The 22,136-nt window shown below is 42.7% G+C and overlaps 1 protein-coding gene across 5 annotated transcripts in view; it reads left to right on the forward strand.

Annotated features, from left to right (window-relative positions):
- Nucleotides 1-7,631: 7,631 nt before the first annotated feature.
- The window catches only part of LOC138753335 (inositol-tetrakisphosphate 1-kinase-like), a 262,270-nt gene continuing 247,765 nt past the window's right edge, over nt 7,632-22,136 (forward strand). Inside the window, exons 1-2 of one of the 5 annotated variants that reach the window (XM_069916215.1) lie at nt 7,632-8,047; nt 9,068-9,216. In XM_069916215.1, the coding sequence (XP_069772316.1) occupies nt 9,122-9,216 (95 nt within the window). In that variant the 5' untranslated portion in view covers nt 7,632-8,047; nt 9,068-9,121. Of the gene's footprint in view, nt 8,048-9,067; nt 9,217-22,136 lie in introns of those variants that run through there. The other 4 variants (XM_069916218.1, XM_069916216.1, XM_069916220.1 and 1 more) reach the window with 4 other exon arrangements.

The following is a 22,136-nucleotide window of genomic DNA, read 5'->3' on the forward strand; positions in this document are numbered from 1 at the left end:
TTAGAAAGGGCACACAGAACACTAGCTCCGAAACCACAGACACATCAAAAACCAAAATCTGTTTTAGTATAATTTTTGAGATATACAAGAGAAAATATACTCGAGCGGGCAAGGAATAAAATTAGAGAAGACAATAAACCATTGGAATACAAGGGTCAAAAAATATTTTTTTACCCAGACATAAGTTTTAAACTCTTAAAGAAGATGAAGGAGTTTAATACAGCAAAATCGATCCTGTGGAAAGGAGGATATAAATTTATGTTAAGACATCCAGCTGTGCTTAAAATATTTATCCCTGGGGAGCAAAACAGACTGTTCTCAGATCTGGAGGAAACACGAGAATTTGCAGAATGCCTGCAGGACAGAAGGAGAGATGAAGAGTTGTAACAAGAATGAAGAACGGTCATAAAATATATATAAAGATGTAAAAATAATGTATATGTAATAACTAAAGAAGGGAAGAAAGGAAGTAAGGGGGAAAAAGAGAGTGAACTTGGTTATAGTGTAAAAAAAAGTGTTTTTGGGGGGGTTGGGTGGGAGAGTAACCGTCACTGCGAAATCAGTTGACGCTTGCAAGCGTGCTCGCAATCCAAATGGAGAGGGGAGTTGTGGTTGCCCGGCAAGGGATAAGGGGAACTCAGAGAGGGGGGGGGGAAACAACATTTGGGGCTGAGGGAATAATGGATGTGGGAGTTGAAGTATTTTATATTTTAAATGTGTTGTCATAAATGTGTTGTTTAAAAAGGGAAAACTGAGAGATGGAAATGGGGAAAAGGGGGATTGTGGTGGTGAGGAAACGGAAATGAGGTGTAAACAGGATATGAGATGGCCATGTTGAATTAGATGACTATAAATATTAATGGAATACATAACCAAATTAAATGGAAGAGGCTATTAAATTTACTGAAAAATGAAAAAATAGACATAGCATTTGTGTAGGAAATGCACCTAACTGAAGTGGAACATAATAAATTAAAGAGGGCATACATAGGGCATGTAGTGGCAGAATCATATAATTGAAAAGTGAGAAGTGTAGATCCAGCAGGAGGTATGTAATGATAAAGTGTCAGATATATTCAGAAGTTTGGAATTTGCTCAATATATATCTGCACCTAATGAAGAGGATCAAAAGTTTATGCAAGATTTTTTTTAACGCAAGGGAATATATTGATAGGAGGGGATTTTAACCTTAATTTGGATCCAATGTTGGATAAAACTGGACAAAAGACTAGCAAAAAGAATAAAGTGGCCAAATTTATGGTTAAATCAATGCAGGAAATGCAACTTTTGGATATATGGAGGAGACAACACCCAAAGGAGAAGGAATACTTATATTATTCGAGGAGACATAAAACATACTCAAGGATTGACCTGTTCCTGTTGTCAGCTCATATCCAAGGGAGAGTTAGGAAAACAAAATATAAAGCTAGATTGCTATCTGATCATTCACCCCTGTTATTAGCAATAGAACTGGAAGACATTCCACCAAGAACATATAGATGGAGGTTAAACTCCATGCTACTTAAAAGGCAGGAATTTAGAGAGTTTATTGAATGCCAAATTAAAACGTACTTTGAAATAAATACAGAATCAGTGAAAGACAAATTTATATTATGGGATGCAATGAAAGCTTTTATTAGAGGGCAGATAATAAGTTATGTAACTAAGATGAAAAAGACTACAATCGGGAAATAGAACTGTTTGAAAGGGAGATAGTAAGTACAGAAAAGGAACTAGCAAAAAGGGATGATATAACAAAAAGAAGAGAATTGGCGGACAAAAAAATAAAATACAAAACATTACAAACTTATAAGGTGGAGAAGAACATAATGAAAATATAGCAAAAGTATTATGAACTAGGAGAAAAACCACACAAAATATTAGCCTGGCAACTTAAAACAGAACAAGCTAAAAGAACTGAATTGGTATCAAGGAAAAAGGACAAACAAATTACATATAATCCAATGGAGATTAATGAGAACGTTAAGGGATTTTATGAACAATTATACCAAACTGAGAGCGAGGGGAAAGATGATAAAATAGAAGAGATTTTAAGCTAAAATTGAACTGCCGAAATTGCAAGAAGAGGAACAAAACAAACTGATAAAACCATTTGAAATAGAGGAAGTACAGGATATATTAAAAAAGCAATAAAACACCACGAGAGGATGGATTTCCAATAGAATTTTATAAAAAATTTAAATAATTATTAATTCCTCCTCTCCTGGTCATAATGAACCAGATAGAAGAAATACAAAACTTGCCAGCAATAATTATAGTAATACAAAAGACGGGGAAGGATCCACTAACACCAGCATCATATAGACCAATATCTCTACTTAATTTAGATTATAAGATAATAGCAAAAGTATTAGCAAACAGATTGGCTGATTGTGTACCAAAAATAGTAAAACAAGATCAAACTAGATTTAAGAAAAGACGAACAGCTGATAATGTCTGTAAATTTATTAATTTAATTCATGCAGTTCAAGGAAATAAGATGCCAACCATGACTGTTGCTTTAGACGCAGAAAAAGCCTTTGACAGGGTTCAATGGAATTATTTATTCAAAGTATTACAGAGGTTCAATCTACCAGAAAAATATATTAATTGGATTAAAACATTATATAATGGACCATTGGCGAAGGTAACAGTAAATGGATATGTATCAAACTAATTTAAATTAAGTAGGTCAACTAGGCAGAGATGTCCATTATCTCCCTCACTGTTCGCTTTAGCAATAGAACCATTGGCAGAACTGATAAGAACAGAAAATAAAATAAAAGGGATAAATATAAAGGAGAAGGGGTATAAAATCAGTTTATTTGCAGATGACATCATAGTATACTTAACAGAACTAGAAATATCAATAAAAGAACTACATAAGAAATTGAAGGAGTATGGAGAAATATTGGAGTACAAGATCAACGCAAATAAAAGTGGTGATGCCAATAAGTAACATTGATTATACAGAATTTAAAAAAGAATCCCCATTTAAATGGCAAACACAAGCAATCCGAAACCTAGGTATTAGTTTAGATAATAATTTAAGCCACTTGTACAAATTAAATAATCAGCCACTAATAAAGAAATTGCAGGAAGACTTAAAACATTGGAAAGAATTACCGCTAACTTTGATAGGGAGGGTAAATTGCATTGAAATGAACGTCTTCCCAAAGATACAATACTTATTTCAATCATTACCAATTCCCTTAACAGAGAAATTCTTTAATGAACTAAAGAGAATAGTAAGGAAATTATTGTGGAAAGGGGGGAAATGGAGGATAGCATTAGATAAATTAACAGAGAGGTACAACCAAGGTGGTTTGCAGTTACCAAACTTTAAAAATTATTATAGAGCAGCACAATTAAGGCATTTATCAGATTTTTATCAGAGAAGGGAAAAACGAGATTGGACTAAGATAGAGCTAGATAAAATAGGGGAGAAGGTACCGGAACATATACTTTTATAAGTGGGATGAAAAGCTGGTACAATATAAAAGCTCACCAGTATTGCATCATTTACTCAATATATGGAAGAAGATTCACTTAGAAAGGAAAAAAAACAAATTACCAAATACGAAAATTATTATTGACGCAAAATCAGCTAATCCCTTTTACAATAGATAACCTTCCCTTTGGAGACTGGGAGAGAAAAGGAATTAAAAGAATAGAAAATTGTTTTTTGGGAAATAATTTATTAACATTTGAGCAATTGAAGAACAAATATGGAATAACTCATGGTACAATGTTTGCATATCATCAACTGAAACTTACTTAAAGGATAAATTGGGAAACACACTGAGTTTACCAGAAGGAAGCAGCTTTGAATGTGTGATTACAGACACAATGATAATTAAAAGATTTATAACGAACATGTACATCAAGTTGTAAGATAAGAAAATGATGAAATAAGCTATAAACCCAAACAAAAGTGGGAAAATGATTTAAACATAAAGATAAAAAATGAAACATGAGAAAAATTATGTTCTGGAACTATGAAGAATATAATAAACACAAGGATACACATGATACAGTATAATTGGTTACACAGGTTATAGATCACGCCCCAAAAGTTTAAAAAAATGGGATCCAACATTATTAGATAGATGTTTTCGGTGTAAGAAGGAAATTGGAACAACAGTACATGCAATTTAGGCATGCGAGAAAGTGAAAAAGTTTTGGGAAGATCTAAATCAGATATTAAATAAAATCACAAAGAGCAACATACCAAAAAATCCAGAGATCTTTCTTCTAAGTAATATAAGAAGTAAGGAATTAAGCCTCAAACTGGATGAAGCACAGAAAAGATTTATTATGATAGCCTTAGCTGTAGCAAAAAAATGTATAATGTCAACTTGGAAAATGGAAGAGACCCTGAGAATACAGCAATGGTACATGAAATGAATAAATGTATTCCATTGGAAAAAATAACATATAATTTAAAAAATAAAGTCACATTATTTGAACAAATTTGGGAACCGTACATGGAATGTAACGGAGATGGCTTGCCTCGGACCTCCACCCCCTAAAATGAAAAGAAGACAAAATGGCTTGATCCAGTGTGTAAAAGTAGATGACACATTTTTCTTGTTTATTTTTCATTGTGTGATGACATGGTTTAATGGTTTTATTGTATTGTATATGTTGAATGTTTATTGGTTTTGGAGGGGGAGGGAAGTTAGGGGTAAAAAAATGGGAGAAAATGCCACTATGTATATTTAAGAGGGAAATGTTTGTATGTATTTTGGTTGATATGGTGCACAGTGTGAAAAATAAAAAAATAAATTGAAAAAAAAATAATGGATTGTTGCTTATAAAAGGCAACAGATGAAAGATCTTGTTGGAGCAGCAGATCGCCTGGAAGAGAACTTGTTGTTCTAACAGGGTCATGTGGTTTTGCAAGCAGAGAGAGTCAAACAGGCTTTCTCTCAGAGAGTGAGACAAACAGAGATCACTTATACAGTGTGACAGCCAATAACAGCAGCTGGGAGTGGAACAGACAAGCAGACAAGCTTGTGGAAAACCCCATTTGGAAGACAGCCTGGTCAAAGCCCTTGTGGTTTATGTAAGAGGAGAGGACTGGCTGTCTAATGTTTCACTTGGAATAAGAATAACAAAAAGGAACTCTTGTGGTGACCTGAGAGAAAGAGGTTATCATCTGGAGGACCCTGAAGGGGCAAGTTTTGTTAGCAAGACACTGAAGTGGCTGATGAAGTACATCAATTGTGGATGTCCTGGAACAACAAATCTCTCTCTGAAAACCAACAAGAATCTTCCTGAGCAGTAACCATTTACCTTTCAAGCACCAATGCCAGGTGAACTTTATAAATATTACATTCTGTGCACAGTATAACAATCACCTGCAACCAGTGAACTTAAAGGAATGAGAAATGAGATTGGACTGAATCAAAGAACTATTCTGCACACACATTACATATACGTGCGCTTAGAATTAGAAGGGGGTTAAGTTAGATTAGTTAAAGTGTGATTCTGTTTTCATGTTTAAAGATAATTAAAAGCAACTTTTGTTTCAGTAACCATTTGTCTTGGTGAATATCTATTGCTGCTGGGTTTTGGGGTCCTCCGGGCTCGTAACAAGTTTGTGCACCCATGTCGTTGCGTCCAATCACTCCATCACAATATTAACACCTGGAATCCATGAACTCTGCCTTGAACTTTTCATGTTCTTAACACCGAACTCAAGCATAAAAATCTTATTAACCAACCCAGATATCACCACCGCCCTTTCTTATCTATCTATCTTATTCCATTATACATGTCAAAGTCCATTATACGTGTGTACGTATAATGGACTTTGGGAATAAATTACAATTGTGAGTACAGATTTTTCTTAACTTTAAAAAAAAACACGTTAAACGTGCTCAGTTAATTGTAAAGCGCCTCGTCTTGATTGCAAAGCGCAAAGGTCGTCTTTTACAGCTGGCTTCCAGTGAGCAAGACAGGGTCCTCCACCACTCGACTTCCACTTTGGAGCCCACCTGCCCGGGGTCACTGCCCCATGACTGTGTGAACTTGAACCTCATCTGACACCCTTCGCCAAAAATCTGGAAGCCTCCTTCCATTGACGAGTGCTTTCAATGTCCAGCCTTTTTGGGTTCAAAGCCCTTGTTCTTGCTTCTTCTCGGGACTCGATAAAACTCGCAGCTGACTCAGACCGAGATCTTGTCTGCAGTGTTGTTTGGTGTCAATGTCATTCCTGTCCCATAATTTGGCCATTTTCTCCTAGGGGGTTGCCAAAGTGACTGTGCCTTTCCAATAGACTAATTGGAGCTGATGTGCCTGGTGAGGTCACTGAGTACAAGTCCTGAACTTTGACACATCCTCATTGGAATCTGCTTTTTTTTTTGAGTATGATGATATCAACACGAAATTGATTATTTATTTGAAACAAAAGACTCATCCCAAAACGCCCCACCCACTGAGAAGGATTCGCGGTCTGGAAATCCTCTTTTTGAATCACCCTGTACCGTTTTAATTAATATTATTGAAAAATAATATTAGTTCTTCAAAAATAATTAATATTATTAGTTGAAGCAAAACACAAAAGTCTGCAGACGCTGTGATAAACACACAGAGAAGTTGGAGGAACTCAGCCGGTCCATATGAGACGACGTTTCGGGCCTGAGCCCTTTTTCAAAGTATAAGCAAAAAAAAAACAGGCAGGTATCTGAAATAAAGACTGGGAGTGAAAGGGGGGGGAGTGGAAGGGGGGGAGTGAAAGAGGGGGAGTGAAAGGGGGGAGTGAAAGGGTGGGGGGTGAAAGGGGGGAGTGAAAGGGTGGGGGAAGTGAAAGGGGGGAGTGAAAGGGTGGGAGAGTGGAGGGAGGAGTGAAAGGGTGGGGGGAATGAAAGGGTGGGGGTGAAAGGGGAGAGTGGAGGGAGGAGTGAAAGGGGAGGAGTGAAAGGGGGGGGGGGGAAGGAGAGGTCCAGACCAACCTATGGTCGCTGTCAGACCGGCTGAGCTCCTTCAGCCTTTTTAATATTAAACTTTATTAAAATTTTAAAAGAATTCTTAAACTTTATAGAGCAAAGATAGATACATAACCAACGTTTCGGGCTTGAGCCCTTCATCAAGGGTGAAGTTTTTCCAGCATTGTGTTGTAACTTCAACCACGGGGTCTGCAGACTTGTGGGTTTAACTTGTATTCGTTGGTCGCTCCCAAGGCTCGATGCTGCGCACGTTTATAGATCTCGAAGCACGAATGAGACTGGCGTCAGGACATAACAAATGGTTTATCATGATTGGCGAATCCCAGACATGTTGTTTGTCCGTTCAGCAAGGATCCCCAGCGTCCAGCACACGCTCTGTTCTCGTTGCTGCCATCAGGAAAGGGGTATGGGTGCCCACGAGACTCGCCCACCAGGTTCAGGAACAGCTCCCACCAGACTCCTGGACAACCTGATCAGGGACTTACTTTGCACTTTGTTGATGCCAGTTTGTTGAGACAGTTTTTGCACTGCCAGTGAGCGGTAATTCTGCCTGGCAAAGAATCTCAGGGTGATATGTGATGCCATGCACGCCCTCTGACAATCAATCAATCAAATCTTCGAGCCGGGCGGCTGGGACGTCAGCGGGGAGAGGATGTGTTAAAACTGCTGTGAACGGAATGTTCAGGCTCCCTTTGTGGGGGTTGATTGCACCTTTAAGGGGCGGGAAGAGATGGCTGGTGTTGGGCAGCGACTCTGAGCGCCCTCTGTCGCAGCTGCCGCTAGTTCTCTGAGCGCCGAGCCGCGAATCTCAATGAACTGAGTGGAGGCGGCTCGTTGGGTGAAGCCACGAGAGAGAAAAAGACCAACGATCGAGTAGCAAGCGCTCGTCGGTCTCTGCCTGCACTTCCTTCTCTTTGTGCGTGGCCGAAGGCTCGGCTCGGATGGCCGCGTTGCCCTGAAGGCAGCCCCCGGGGTGGGGGTGTGCGTGTGGGCCGGGCAGGGACTCGGTGCGTGGGGAGCGGAGAGAAGCTGGACGCCGATCCCAGCGCATCCCCGGCCGGTCTGTGATGAACCGGCGCTCGGCATCGACTGAGGTCTGTTGTTTTCCTTTGAAATGCTCGATTTCGAGCTATTGTGTATTGGGAAATGTTAACGTAGAGGGGGAGGGAGGGGGGGGGGGATCCACAATGAACATGAGTCTGGGAGGGAGGGAGAGGGAATCCACATTGAACATGAGTCTGGGAGGGAGGGAAAGGGAATCCACATTGAACATGAGTCTGGGAGGAGGGGGGGGGGGGGGAATCCACATTGAACATGAGTCTGGGAGGGAGGGAGAGGGAATCCACATTGAACATGAGTCTGGGAGGAGGAGGGGGGGAATCCACATTGAACATGAGTCTGGGAGGGAGGGGGATTGGATCCACATTGAACATGAGTCTGGGAGGAGGAGGGGGGATCCACATTGAACATGAGTCTGGGAGGGAGGGGGATTGGATCCACATTGAACATGAGTCTGGGAGGAGGAGGGGGGATCCACATTGAACATGAGTCTGGGAGGGAGGGGGATTGGATCCACATTGAACATGAGTCTGGGAGGAGGAGGGGGGATCCACATTGAACATGAGTCTGGGAGGGAGGGAGAGGGAATCCACATTGAACATGAGTCTGGGAGGAGGAAGGGGGGGGGAATCCACATTGAACATGAGTCTGGGAGGGAGGGAGAGGGAATCCACATTGAACATGAGTCTGGGAGGAGGAGGGGGGGAATCCACATTGAACATGAGTCTGGGAGGAGGAGTGGGGGGGATCCACATTGAACATGAGTCTGGGAGGGAGGGAGGGAGAGGGAATCCACATTGAACATGAGTCTGGGAGGGAGGGGGGTGGATCCACATTGAACATGAGTCAGGGAGGGGGGGATCCACATTGAACATGAGTCTGGGAGAAAGTCCCTCTCCACCGGCGTTGCTGGCAGTGGATGGGAAGATAATGTTCGAAAGGAAAGGGTTAATGTTTTTTGGTCGCGCCGTTGCATTGTAGCATTTGGTTTATTCAATTACTTCTCTCTCCTTCCCCCCCCCCTCCCTTCCCGCAAATCGATTAATTTTTTGCAGGTCTGCTAACATCGTTGAGACTTTTTTTTACTTCCGCACTTGTTCGCCTTGAAGATGCAGACCTGGCTTAAAGGCAAACGGGTCGGGTACTGGCTGAGCGAGAAGAAAATCAAAAAGCTGAATTTCCAGGCCTTCGCCGACCTTTGCAGGTAAAGATTTTCCCCTTCATTTAACAAAAAAAAATAAATATATAACCCATTGAAATAATGGGCTGGGGTTGGCAAGCAGGAAATAACGCCTGGCTGATGTAAGGCAACACTAAGAACGCCCATGTGTCAGTCTGTTCTCAGCCAGCCTGGCCTGAAACAGGGAGGGGAGGGAGAGGCAGCAATAATCATCGATCTTCAGCGCAGAGATAAGGTTCATTGCGCGAGCTGAGGGCTGGGTTTGCTACATTCCAATTCCCTCCATTAACATGGGGCCAATGGACCATGCTGTCTTAAACAAATGCAACATATTACCCCCCCCCCCCCTCCTCCTCACGGCACCTTGGCGGTACGTGCCTTTTTTTGGAGAATGGAGAAAGTAGTTCTGGATGGAAATTGGGGTGGGTGGGAGGTGTTTGACTGGAGCAGGCAGCAGAAACGATGGCCGAGGAGCAGGGATGCACTTTCCCCATGGCAATTGAGCCTTGAGGATGGGGTTGAGAGAGGGGTAGGCATCTCCAGGTTGGTTTAAAATATTGCTGCCTTCGAAGCCAAGTCGCAGAATCAGAATTCATTGATATGAAATTGGTGGTTCTTCAGCAACATCACAGAGCAAACATTTATATCAACCGCTTGACAAGAATAGTGCAAGGAAAAGACAAAGTAGCGTCTGTGGTGCACTGTCCATTCAGGAATCTGATGGCAGAGGGGAAGACGCTGTCCTTGTGCTCCTGTACCTTTTTCCTGATGGTAGCAGAGTGAAGAGGACGACTTGGTGGGGGGGGTGGGGGTGGTGGTCTTTGAGGATAGAGGTTCTATGGCAAAACGATCTTTTATAAATTACCCCTCATTTAATTCTTGTTATTGGATTCTGATTTTTATGCTTCCATTGTTGTGTGCTTTCAGCTCAATTTATCAATCAATTAAAAAAAAATTTAGAAATATGAGTTCATGCCACCCAATTTACACCCCATTAACCTACACCCTGATAAGTTTTTGAAGGGTGGGGCGAAACTGGAGCTTCTGGAGAAAACCCACGCAGGCTCAAGGAGAATGGACAAACTCCTTACAGGCGATGCAGGATTTGAACCCCGTAAAAGGCATTACGCTAACCGCTACGCCAACCAGAACTAGACGGGATCAGTTTCCAACCTCTGATGCAGATATTCGTTATATGACATTGTTAGGCTTTTGATCTTGAATTTGAATTTTATTCGAACCGTAGAGAATGTGCAATTAATCAGATCCTTGCTGTTACCCAAATCTCACTTGCATCTGGATCCAGTGAAACTTGAATGTCTGCAGATACTGTGATTGTTGTAAAAATACAGAAATGTTGAAGGAACTCAGCAGGTCTTGCAGTATCTATACGAGGCAAAGATGTATAACTGACATTTGCATCTGGATCCATTAGAATAGCAACACTGGCATTTTTCTTGAGATTTTTTTAACAGGGTAAAATGTTAACTGGAATATTATCAGCCCCGTGGAAAGTGTTTTAAATTAAAAAAAAATATATATTCTGGTGTATTTTAATTGGGCATTAATGTGTGAAGATGGAAACAAAATCAGAAAATGCTGCAAATACTCAGCAGGTCTGGCAGCACCTATGGAAAGCAAAGCAGACCTCCTGTTTTAGTCAAAGGCACTGAGTCAGTTGATCTGTAACGCTAATCCTGTTTCTCCTTCCAGAGGTACTGCCAAGTCTTGCCATTATTTTCTGTTTTTATTTCGGCATTTTCGGCATCTGCAATTTGATGTTCATTGAAGTTTGAGACAACTGGATATTGGGTTGCGTGACAGCTGGCTTCTTCCAGCACAGTATATTCTGGGCACACATTATGCTTGAATTTACAATTTATTTTTCTTTGATTTTTTTTTCCCCCTAAGGTTGTGTTTAGTTGTGAGCTTTAAATACTTGGCAGGCTTCTATGGAGAGAGAAGCAAAGTTAACATTCTGATGAAAAGTCATCGATCTGGAACATTGATTCATTCTTCCTCTTCCAAGATTCTGCCTGCTTGTTGAAGATTTACAGCATTTCCTAGTTAGTTTCAGGTTTCCAGCATTTACAGTCATTTATTTTGGGAGTTTCTAAATTCTTGCATCAGTAAAATGAATTTAATTTTGGGGTGGCACTATTAGCCGAGTGGTTAGTACAGCGCCAGTCATCTGGGTTTGAATCTGGAACTGCCTATAAGGAGTTGCACATCTTCCTTGTGTCTGTGTGGGCTTCACTTTAGCCATACAGCACAGTAACAGGCACTTTTGGCTCACGAGCCCATGCCACCCACTTGCACCCAATTAACCTACAACCCTGTACGTTTTGAACAGTGGGTGGAAATCGGAACGCCTCGAGGAAACCCACAGGTTTCTGGGTGCTCTGGTTTCCTCCCAACCCTCAAAAACATACGAGGGTTGTAGGTTAATTGAGTGGCATGGGCTTGAGAGCTGAAAGGGCCTGTTAAATTTAATAAATCTAAATTTAATAAAATTAAAAAATTTAAATATTAGAATCGTGAGGGATAGAAAATAGAAAACTGGCCTAGAGAGGGTGTCATTTTAAGGCATTTTGATAATATAATCAAAGCAGGTATTTCTGGATAGGATAAATGGTCATGATGCTCTCATGCAAAGAACAGGAAATGAGACACATTCATGGAGCACATGGATGCCTCATTTTTGACATCCCAAGATGCTTTCCAGTAAATGAAATATTTCAAGAGTCTGTTTTAATTCGAGTTTATAGAGTTGAACAGCACAGAAATAGGCCCTTCATACCAACTTGTCCAAGTTGGCTAGGTTGCTTACCTGAATTCGTCCTGTTTTCTTGCAGTTATCCCAAATCCTTCAAACCTTCTCCATGAACCTTGCTGAATGTCTTTTACCAGATGTAAAATTTGCCTAAAATCCTTTGAAAACTATGAATCCCTTTCAATGATGAAAGGAGCCCAGCACAATACATTTTACTATTTTCAGTTCCTGACCAGGAACTGAGATTTTTCAGCGGGAAGCCCTTTAACCTTTCTGAAAATAAGGAATCTTAGTATATTATACAATTAATGTGTCATTATTGAAGCCTTCTAAGAATTATTCTGTTGTTTTGCTGGTAGCACACGATCTGTCACTGATTCATGAGCGTATGATATATGTTGTGCTTGAGGTCTGAATGTCTGTGTACTTGACCATAAATTCATGCATTTTCTCTTGAGGGCAATTTTTTGTGAAAGTGTAAAAGCATTGTTGGCTGAGAATTGAATTTAAAAGCCTGTCAAGAAGGAACCATTGATGGTTTTAGATCCAGGCCCACTACTCTGAAATCCTTCTCCTTCTTTACCTTTTCTTCATGATACTTCCTAAAATCCTACCTAAAGAGTATGGATTTGATCGCCTTTAAATTAAATTGAGCCTGTGCCCCCTTGAGCCTGTGCTGCTCAATGACATCCATTTGACGCCACTGCATTGTAACAGCGTTGCACTAACTGCTGTGTTAACCATCCCACTTGTGCTCATGAGCAATAGAAACTGAAGCTACTCAGTTCCCTGAGCTTATCCTGTCATTACGGGCATCACTGATAGATTTTGTTTTCCTTCTCCTCCCCTTGTATCAAAGATTTATTTATGCCTTGAATATACTCAGACCTGAGAATCCACAGTCTTCGGAGATAGAGAATTCCATTTGTTCTTAATCCTTTTGTAATGAACTTTCTCTTGTTACAGAAATAAGTTATTAGTAATCTTTAAGTTATAAAATATTATTTTTAGTAAATTTGGAAACGGGGAAAGACAATTACAAAAAGACACATTACATGTTTGTGTTATCAGATAAGAGACAAAGTGTCTCTTAACTCAAAGCAGTAAGAATTTTGGATTGTGCTATTGAAAGTCCAGAGAGGATGGATGTTTGCTCAGAAGCATCTGCGCACAGACGCGCGTGCACAGACACAGCCATTCTGCTCGTTGGTCCGTGCAGACAACTGGGAGGCATTTTGCTCGTCAACTTTTGGTAGAGTTGAACTTCAAACAAAACCAGTGGTGATGTCATTATCATGTCATGTGATTGGGACACATCTTTAATATTGAACCATGCTTCACCTGAAGTCAGAGAAATACAGAGACCTTCTCTTGAGAAGGTCTCCTTTTGTGGTGTTCTCCTTATGGGAGATGCACAGATCAGTGGCAATGAAGAAGAGCCACTCCAACTGTCTCGATGGCAAAAGAGGGCAGTTCTACTATGTTCAATTTTAAAGACTCACTTCATGTAACCCTTGCCTGGGTTGGTGAAATCATCGTTGGAAACACAAGTTCCGAAACCTCTGCGCAAGAAAGGGGAATTTGGAAAAAGTAATTTGTATGAAGAAATATTTATCTGAAAGTAAATCTACAAGTATTTGCGAGTTTAAGAAATTCTGAAGAGCAGTTTAAGGCTCTAAGTTTCAACACAAAAGATTTGTAAGCCTGAACTTTAAAATAATCTCTTCAGAATTGTGCCTGAACTGTAATGGTTTGCTCTCTCTCTCTCTCTCTCTCTCACATATTAATAAAAAAAATTGTTTTCAAGATAGCATTGTCTTGGTGAATTTCTATTGCTGCTAGTCTATGTCGAAAGATCCCTCATCTTAGACCTGAATGACTGATTCCCTAGTCTGAGAATTTGTCCCAGTTCTTGATTCTGTGCCCAGAGAAAATGGCCTCTTAACCTCTGTTCAGACACTCCCACTTGGAAACCAATGCCTCAATGTGATTGCCTTCCTCTAAAATGCAGTTGAGGATAGGCCAATTAGTTTTGCTGTGTTCAAAGTTCTATGTAAATGGAAGTTGATATATAAACCCCTGGCACCTATGGGGATTGGTCAGTGCCAGATAAGTAAATTTTCTGGTTGCTTCAGATTGTGTGTTGCCTGATTGTTGAACTAATGGCAAGGTATGCTAATTTTGAACCTGTATATTTTAGCTATATATTTTTGGTGATTTTTATTTCTTTTTGCCGGTTGCTTGAATTCTGGATAACAGGGGTTTTGCTGTCTATCTGTTCCTGTGAATTGAGGCAAAGTGAATTCTACTGAGTCAGCTTGTTGTGCATTTTTTTTAAGCAGGCGCCTCCCTGATTTTGCATATATCTGATGAAGGGACCAGTATGTTAGTGTGTTGGACTCACCCTCAGCATCTGGAGACTTCTTTGTTTATCTCTGAGAATATGTGAAATATCTGGATATTAGTCTGCTGGGCAGCAGTGATCCTTGCCTTCCTAAGTGCTTCAGAAGCCTGGAAAATACTGGCCCAGTACCTCCAATTGTGTCCCCTCTTCACCCAGGCTAACATCGAGAATTGAATAATGCCCAGCCAGCATTCATGGGCAGTCTCTCAGGATGGAGAATGAGGTGCTTCCTCTCCTGTTCTGCATTTACTGACGTGTAAGGAAAAATTCCTTGCAAGATCCACTTTGTCATAGGAAGAGTAGATAATGTTGAGCCCTCCTTTCTGTTTTGCTTAGGTCAGCATTCTCCCATTGTGGAGAATTGGGGAGCTTTTTGTCTTTTGGGATGTTTCTCCAGTTTGAATGGTCACAGGGCTGGAGTTGTCATGAAGAATTTTATGTTTTTTTTTATTAAATTTTTTATTTTTCACACCATAAATCACAATAGCCATGATATACACTTTTTCTTTTCCACACATTTACAGTGACTTTTTCTCCCTCCCCCCTCCCTCCTCCCAAGCCACCCCCCCATCCCCCCCCCCTAGAATTTTATGTTGTTGAAGCATTTTCTTGTCTCCCTGGGCACTTCTTCCCATGACTGCAGTGTTTGCATCAGGAGTCTCGTGTCGGGTGCATGGATGATGTGGGCATCCCTCTTGTGCTGTTTGAGCTTCATCCAAGACTCTGTTGGCTGGGATAGGACACTGGTTCACTGGAAGTGTATGTGCAGGTCTATTGTAACTTGTTTGTATTTTGGAGCCATAAAGGGTTGAAGGGGAGGGAATGGGATGGAGGAAGACTGTGAGACTTGTGCCAGGTTGAGGATGCACTCTGCAAGCACTATTTTATTCATCAAGCCCAAAGATCGAACTGGTGCACTGGAGGTGTCTGTGAATGTCAACTTGTCATTGAGAGGTGACTGCTAAGATTTGGATGTGCACCTTTCCAGGGTCTTGCATTCATTTTGACTGAGCATACCGTATGTGTTGAAATGATTTCACTATTATCAAAAAGCATTTCAACATCTTGTCCAATCATTAGTTTATTGGGATATCGGTAAACATTGAGCTGCCCTTTGCAGACAAATGGGTAAGGTCAGAAAATATACTGTTTCTGTTTTGGATTAAAATCAATGCTGGAGCAATGCAGTTGGTCAAACCGTGCACTTTATGTAGCAAAGCTGAAGATTAGGTGACCAACACTTCGGGCTCAAGGTACTCTTACTAACTAGTCATCTGTGATTAGACAAATGAAACAGGAAATTTAAAAAAATTGTGTAATCCTTCTGTAAGTGATTTAATATTTGGTTTGTGGATTCTTGGAATGCAAATGAACAGCATCAGTTGTAATTGAGAATTGCTCATTGATGCTGCAGTCATTTTGAGTTAAACATCTGCAGATATTGGGGTTGAGTGCAATGCACAAAAGTGCTGGAGAAACTCAGCAGGTCATGCCCATAAGAAGTAGAAAGGCAAGCCTTTTGCCTCCTACGCATGCCGCATGGCTTGCTCTCATCATTTTATTCCATGCACACTTCAGTTTCTAAGAGCACTTGTTATTGTGTTTAGAATCACTGGGGGATACTTTTGTGACTCCAAGACAAACTTGTAGTTTTCCCGTTGGACCCATTTGCCCATTTTTTTTCCCTTTGTTTGTGGTGTTCCAGGAAAAGGCATATTACGGTGAGGTGGCGGTTTGGGGTCTAGACTGTACGCATTAGCAGCTGTTTAACAGATCTGGTTTCCTTTCACTAAGGATTACACATAGTAACCATGAGTTGCAGAACTCATTGATTTTCCTTTTCTCTTTCATTCAGGCTAGCAGAAAAATCCGCTCAGAGCTGCCTGAGCAGTGAGCAGCCAGCACAACTGGGTCAGATGCTTGGGTTCGTCAGCACATCAGGGCATTACATTAATCATTGAGGGAGCTAAAGCTCATTCTCAGTGCTTTGCCACAGCACAGGGGTTTGCAGGAGTTTGTCTTTCACCCACTATAACTTGCAGAGACCAATTGTGTTTTGCGGCAGTGCCGACTCTCTCCATTGATGTGTTGGAGAGGTTAAGAAATCAAACAGTGGTTAAAAACTAATGATTTCAGACCAAAGTACTTCTTTTTAATTGCACAGGGCGCATGACAAATGAAACCATTTTTATATTTGAGAGCAAAATTTGTCATTGCTACTGCACTCTCAGTGTCCCTTACACTGAAATAGTGACTTTTATTCCCCCCCCCCCACCTTCCTTCTGCCAACTTTGAGGGTGGTACAGTTGACGTTGCAGTTTGTGCAACGCCTTTACAATCCCAATGATTGGGACTGGGGTTTGAATCCCTCGCTGTTTGTATGGGGGCTCTGGTTTCCTCCCACTGTATGATATGTACAGGGGGTTTTAAGTCAATTGGGTGTAAATTGGGCGGCATGGACCAAAATGGCCTGTTACGCTGCTGTATGTATAAATTTAAGTTTAAATTTAAGAAAGCCACAATTTAAGACCTCAACAATGAAGACGCTGTTTACATCAGGTACCGCACGGATGGCAGTCTCTTCAATCTGAGGCGCCTGCAAGCTCACACCAAGACACAAGAGCAACTTGTCCGTGAACTACTCTTTGCAGACGATGCCGCATTAACTACTGATGCCTAAGCCCGAAACAGCAAATGTTGGAAATGCTCAGCGTTGGACAGCATCTGTTGGAAACAATCAGTGCTAACTTTTAGTGGTGATGATGTAATGAGAATTTATTGTCATTTATACGAGTACAATGTGGAGGTGATCTGAAATTCTTGCTTGCTGGTTCTAAACTAGTACGCAAGATACTTCAATTACAATGGGACACATGAAATTACGACAATATGCCAAGACATGGAAAGAGATAATAAATGTAAAAGGATAGATAGATAAATATCCACAGTTGACATTTGTCCAAAAAAAAGTCTTCATCTCAATAGTACAAACAGATTTTTTGGTGGTCCTGTACAAGGGTTAATGCAGTATATTGAGGTCTAATAGTCTGATAGCCTTTGGATAAGAACTGTTCTTGAACTTGGTTGTGATGAACTCTGACTTCTATGCTTGCTACTTGAAGGTAGCACTGAGAAGAGATTGTGTCCAGGGTATTGGGGAACCTTTAAGATGTTGGTTGGCTTCTTGAGGAAATGCCCCACATCGATGTTTTTAATGGATGGGAGGTTGGTGCAGATGATTTATTTGGCTGACTTTGTTTCCTTCTGCAGCCTTCTCCATTACTGGGCACTCTAGTGAGCAATCCAGACTCTGGTGCAACCAGTCAATATACTTTCCACAGTCTTATCTGTAGAGGTTTGACAGAGTATTTGACGATTTATCAAATCTCTTCAGACTTCCTAGAGAGAAGAGGTAAGTAACTATATCTTTCATCAGGTGTTAGGAAAGTTGGAGAGAGTGGACTCGTGATTATCCAGGATAATGAAAAGGAGTGAAAAGCAAACTAAGTGGCTTGAGAAGCAATATCCAGTAGTTTTATGCCATGATATTCAGGCAGATTTGACAACTGAGTGATTTGCAAGTTAAGTAAGTGCTGCACTTGAATGAGCCCCAGCAAGAAGGAAGTTGGCCTACCTCATGACTGCAGCAAGAGGCTAGCATGCATGAATGATTGGAGGATTGGGTCCAAGGTCCAAGGTGGGGTCCAGAGATGACTGGGGACAAGAAACTGCAGGTGTTAGAATTTGGAGCACATTGAACGTTGGCTGTAAAGCAAGGTTTAAGGTGCAGGTAAAAATGGCTGGGAGAAGGTTGGGGGGGGGGGGAGGGGTGGTGATTGAAACAAAAAACAGAAATTAAAAATGAAAGTCTGCAGACCTCATGGTTAAAGTAAAAACAATGCTGATGAAACTCGGCAGGTCAAACAGTGTATATTTTCTAGCAAAGTTAAAGATACATAACCAATGTTTTGGGCTTGAGTCCTTTATCAAGGTATGAACAAAATTTGGGCAGGCACCTGAAGAAAATGGGGGGGGGGGGGGGGGGGGGAGGGGCAGTGGGAGGAGCATGGTCCCAAAGGCAGGAGATAATGGGTGCATAAGGGAGGGAGGGCACACCAGCAAGTAAGGAGGGAGGGCACACCAGCAAGTAAGGAGGGAGGGCACACCAGCAAGTAAGGAGGGAGGGCACACCAGCAAGTAAGGAGGGAGGGCACACCAGCAAGTAAGGAGGGAGGGCACACCAGCAAGTAAGGAGGGAGGGCACACCAGCAAGTAAGGAGGGAGGGCATACCAGCAAGTAAGGAGGGAGGGCATACCAGCAAGTAAGGAGGGAGGGCATACCAGCAAGTAAGGAGGGAGGGCATACCAGCAAGTAAGGAGGGAGGGCATACCAGCAAGTAAGGAGGGAGGGCATACCAGCAAGTAAGGAGGGAGGGCATACCAGCAAGTAAGGAGGGAGGGCATACCAGCAAGTAAGGAGGGAGGGCATACCAGCAAGTAAGGAGGGAGGGCATACCAGCAAGGAGGGAGGGCATACCAGCAAGGAGGGAGGGCATACCAGCAAGGAGGGAGGGCATACCAGCAAGGAGGGAGGGCATACCAGCAAGGAGGGAGGGCATACCAGCAAGGAGGGAGGGCATACCAGCAAGGAGGGAGGGCATACTAGCAAGGAGGGAGGGCATACCAGCAAGGAGGGAGGGCATACCAGCAAGGAGGGAGGGCATACCAGCAAGGAGGGAGGGCATACCAGCAAGGAGGGAGGGCATACCAGCAAGGAGGGAGGGCATACCAGCAAGGAGGGAGGGCATACCAGCAAGGAGGGAGGGCATACCAGCAAGGAGGGAGGGCATACCAGCAAGGAGGGAGGGCATACCAGCAAGGAGGGAGGGCATACCAGCAAGGAGGGAGGGAATACCAGCAAGGAGGGAGGGCATACCAGCAAGGAGGGAGGGCATACCAGCAAGGAGGGAGGGCATACCAGCAAGGAGGGAGGGCATACCAGCAAGGAGGGAGGGCATACCAGCAAGGAGGGAGGGCATACCAGCAAGGAGGGAGGGCATACCAGCAAGGAGGGAGGGCATACCAGCAAGCAGGGAGGGCATACCAGCAAGCAGGGAGGGCATACCAGCAAGCAGGGAGGGCATACCAGCAAGCAGGGGGAGGAGGGGTGGCTCTGTGAATGGAAAGGGAATGGGGAAGAGATGGAGGAAAAAAGGGAAAGGGAGGTCGAATGGAGAATAGGCGAGCAGAAACCAGAGATGTCAATGTTAATTCCATCTGGTTGGAGATGGAAGAGATTGTCTCCAATGGGATTGATGGCAGGAACAATTAAATTATGAGGGCTAATGGGGCAAAGCACAGTTTAATGAAGGGGGGCAAGTAGAGAAACTAAGCACTTGGGCAGAGGCGGTATGACGTTGTCTGAGCTTGTTGAATTGGGAAAGCTGTAAATGGGCCTGGTTGAAAGGTGAGGTGTTGTTTGTTTTAAATGGGCCTGGTTGAAAGGTGAGGTGTTGGGCTTGGTTTAAATGGGCCTGGTTGAAAGGTGAGGTGTTGGGCTTGGATGAAATGGGCCTGGTTGAAAGGCGAGGTGTGGGTCTTGTTTCAAATGGGCCTGGCTGAAAAGTGAGGTGTTGGGCTTGGTTTAAATGGACCTGGTTGAAAAGTGAGGTGTTGGGCTTGGTTTAAATGGGCCTGGTTGAAATGTGAGGTGTTGGGCTTGGATGAAATGGGCCTGGTTGAAAGGCGAGGTGTGGGGCTTGTTTCAAATGGGCCTGGTTGAAAGGTGAGGTGGTGGGCTTGTTTCAAATGGGCCTGGTTGAAAGGCGAGGTGTTGGGCTTGGTTTAAATGGACCTGGTTGAAAGACGGGGTGTTGGGCTTAGTTTAAATGGGCCTGGTTGAAAGACGGGGTGTTGGGCTTGGTTTAAATGGGCCTGGTTGAAAGGCGAGGTGTTGGGCTTAGTTTAAATGGGCCTGGTTGAAAGGCGAGGTGTTGGGCTTGGTTTAATTCCACATTTACTGCAATCTGGCAATTTTGATGTGAAAATTCTTTCTCAATCAATGCCATGCTGATTATTCCTGATATTACAAGCTGTTTCCCATCATATCCTGATCAAATAAGAAAAATGTTTTTGTTATTGATTTGTGGATTGTGGCTTCTCATTGCATTCGGTTAGATTAATTCAAGCAGGAAAATAAGGTCTCAAGAGTGTGGCTCCCTCAGTGCTGCTCTGATGTGGAGTCAAGAGCACATTCCACTACATCTACAACCTTGGGACTTGGTGATTAAAAATTCTGTTAGCGGATAGTGTTTTATATCCTTCTGAAGGAGAAAATGTGGTATAGAAGTAATCAGAATTGAATCATGGTTAAAAACAAACAAAAAAAAAAGATCCTGAAACACTTATTTTTATTGGAAGGGGAAAATCAAGGATAAGGTTACCATTTTGAATTGCTGTGTGGTTGCAGTGGTTTATTTGCATTCATGGAAATGTTACAGGACAGGAAGATGCCACTGTGTTCATGCTGGCTGTTTTTTTTAAATGATTTCAATAAGTTAATGTGAATAGAGGCAAGTGAACTTGGTACCAAGTAAGCATACCAAGTATAATGTTGATAAAATGCAGCTATAGTGAGTGAATATAGGAGATCATTTTACTTCACATTACATTTTACCAAATAGCCTAATAGAAAGCTTTTGTGGTTGATGATATGATAATCTGACATTCCTATTCTCACTAAAAGGGTTAAATCAGGGGTGTCCAACTCAAATTCACGGAGGGCCAAAATTAAAAACTTAGACTAAGTCGAGGGCCGAACTAAATATTTATTCAAAATTTTCAACAACATCTGCATGTTTTCTCTTCTTTCAACATATGTAATGTTAAACTTTAGGATACAACTTTAGGAGGATAATGTTATAGGTCAGTAGTAGGTAGCTCAAGTTCACCCTTTGCTTGACCTGAGGGAAACCTATTTGGTCCCTGTGGAGATGTAGTCAGCATTCACAGGCTGTGTCCATTTTGGCCTGCATCAGGACTCAGCATTTCCTGCTCACTCCTCAGGCTCTAGGCCTCTATTCACCCTCGACCCACTATCCCTCTACCTGACCAGTCCTTTACCCAACCTCTACTCACCCCTCACTCCACTCGCTCTGCCTCTACCCATCCCATCCTATACACGCCCCTCTACTGCCTCTCCCCTCAACCTGTTCCTCCCTCTACCCTTCTCTCACCCTCTAATCACCCCTCCCCTACTCGCCCTGCCCTCCCCATTACTCCTCACCTACACCCTCTGCCCACCCCTGCTTACCCACCCACTCAGGCCCAGCGCGCTGCCGATCAGCCTTTGCGGACAGCCACCATCTCTCTCTTCACGTGCAGGGCCGAACCAGCCGTCCCTGGGGTCCGCGCGGGTGCAAGCGCTGAAGGCCGTGGCGACCGGGAGAAGTGCGCTCGCGCTGTGGAAGGGCCGTCCGGTGCCAGTTGCGCGGGGCTCGCGCTGCCCGGGGGCCGTGCGCAGCCTGCCATGCCCGTCACGCCGACAGGAAATCACAGGCGCTCGCCCAGCCGCTGCACCGCTCGACAGGTGGGAGAAGTGACTGGTTGTGCGGGGAGCCTTCCAACTGGCTTGCCGGCTGATGACATCAACAGACTACGCGTGTTACAATTTCTCGTGTTACAATGGGGAAGGATGTGCAATGAAGGGGGAGGATGGTGGGGGTGACATGACCAAAAAACAGCATCGGCTCTCACTGCAGGGCGGGC

This window comes from Narcine bancroftii, chromosome 2, assembly GCF_036971445.1.
Source record: "Narcine bancroftii isolate sNarBan1 chromosome 2, sNarBan1.hap1, whole genome shotgun sequence".
NCBI classification, from domain to species: Eukaryota; Metazoa; Chordata; class Chondrichthyes; order Torpediniformes; family Narcinidae; genus Narcine; species Narcine bancroftii.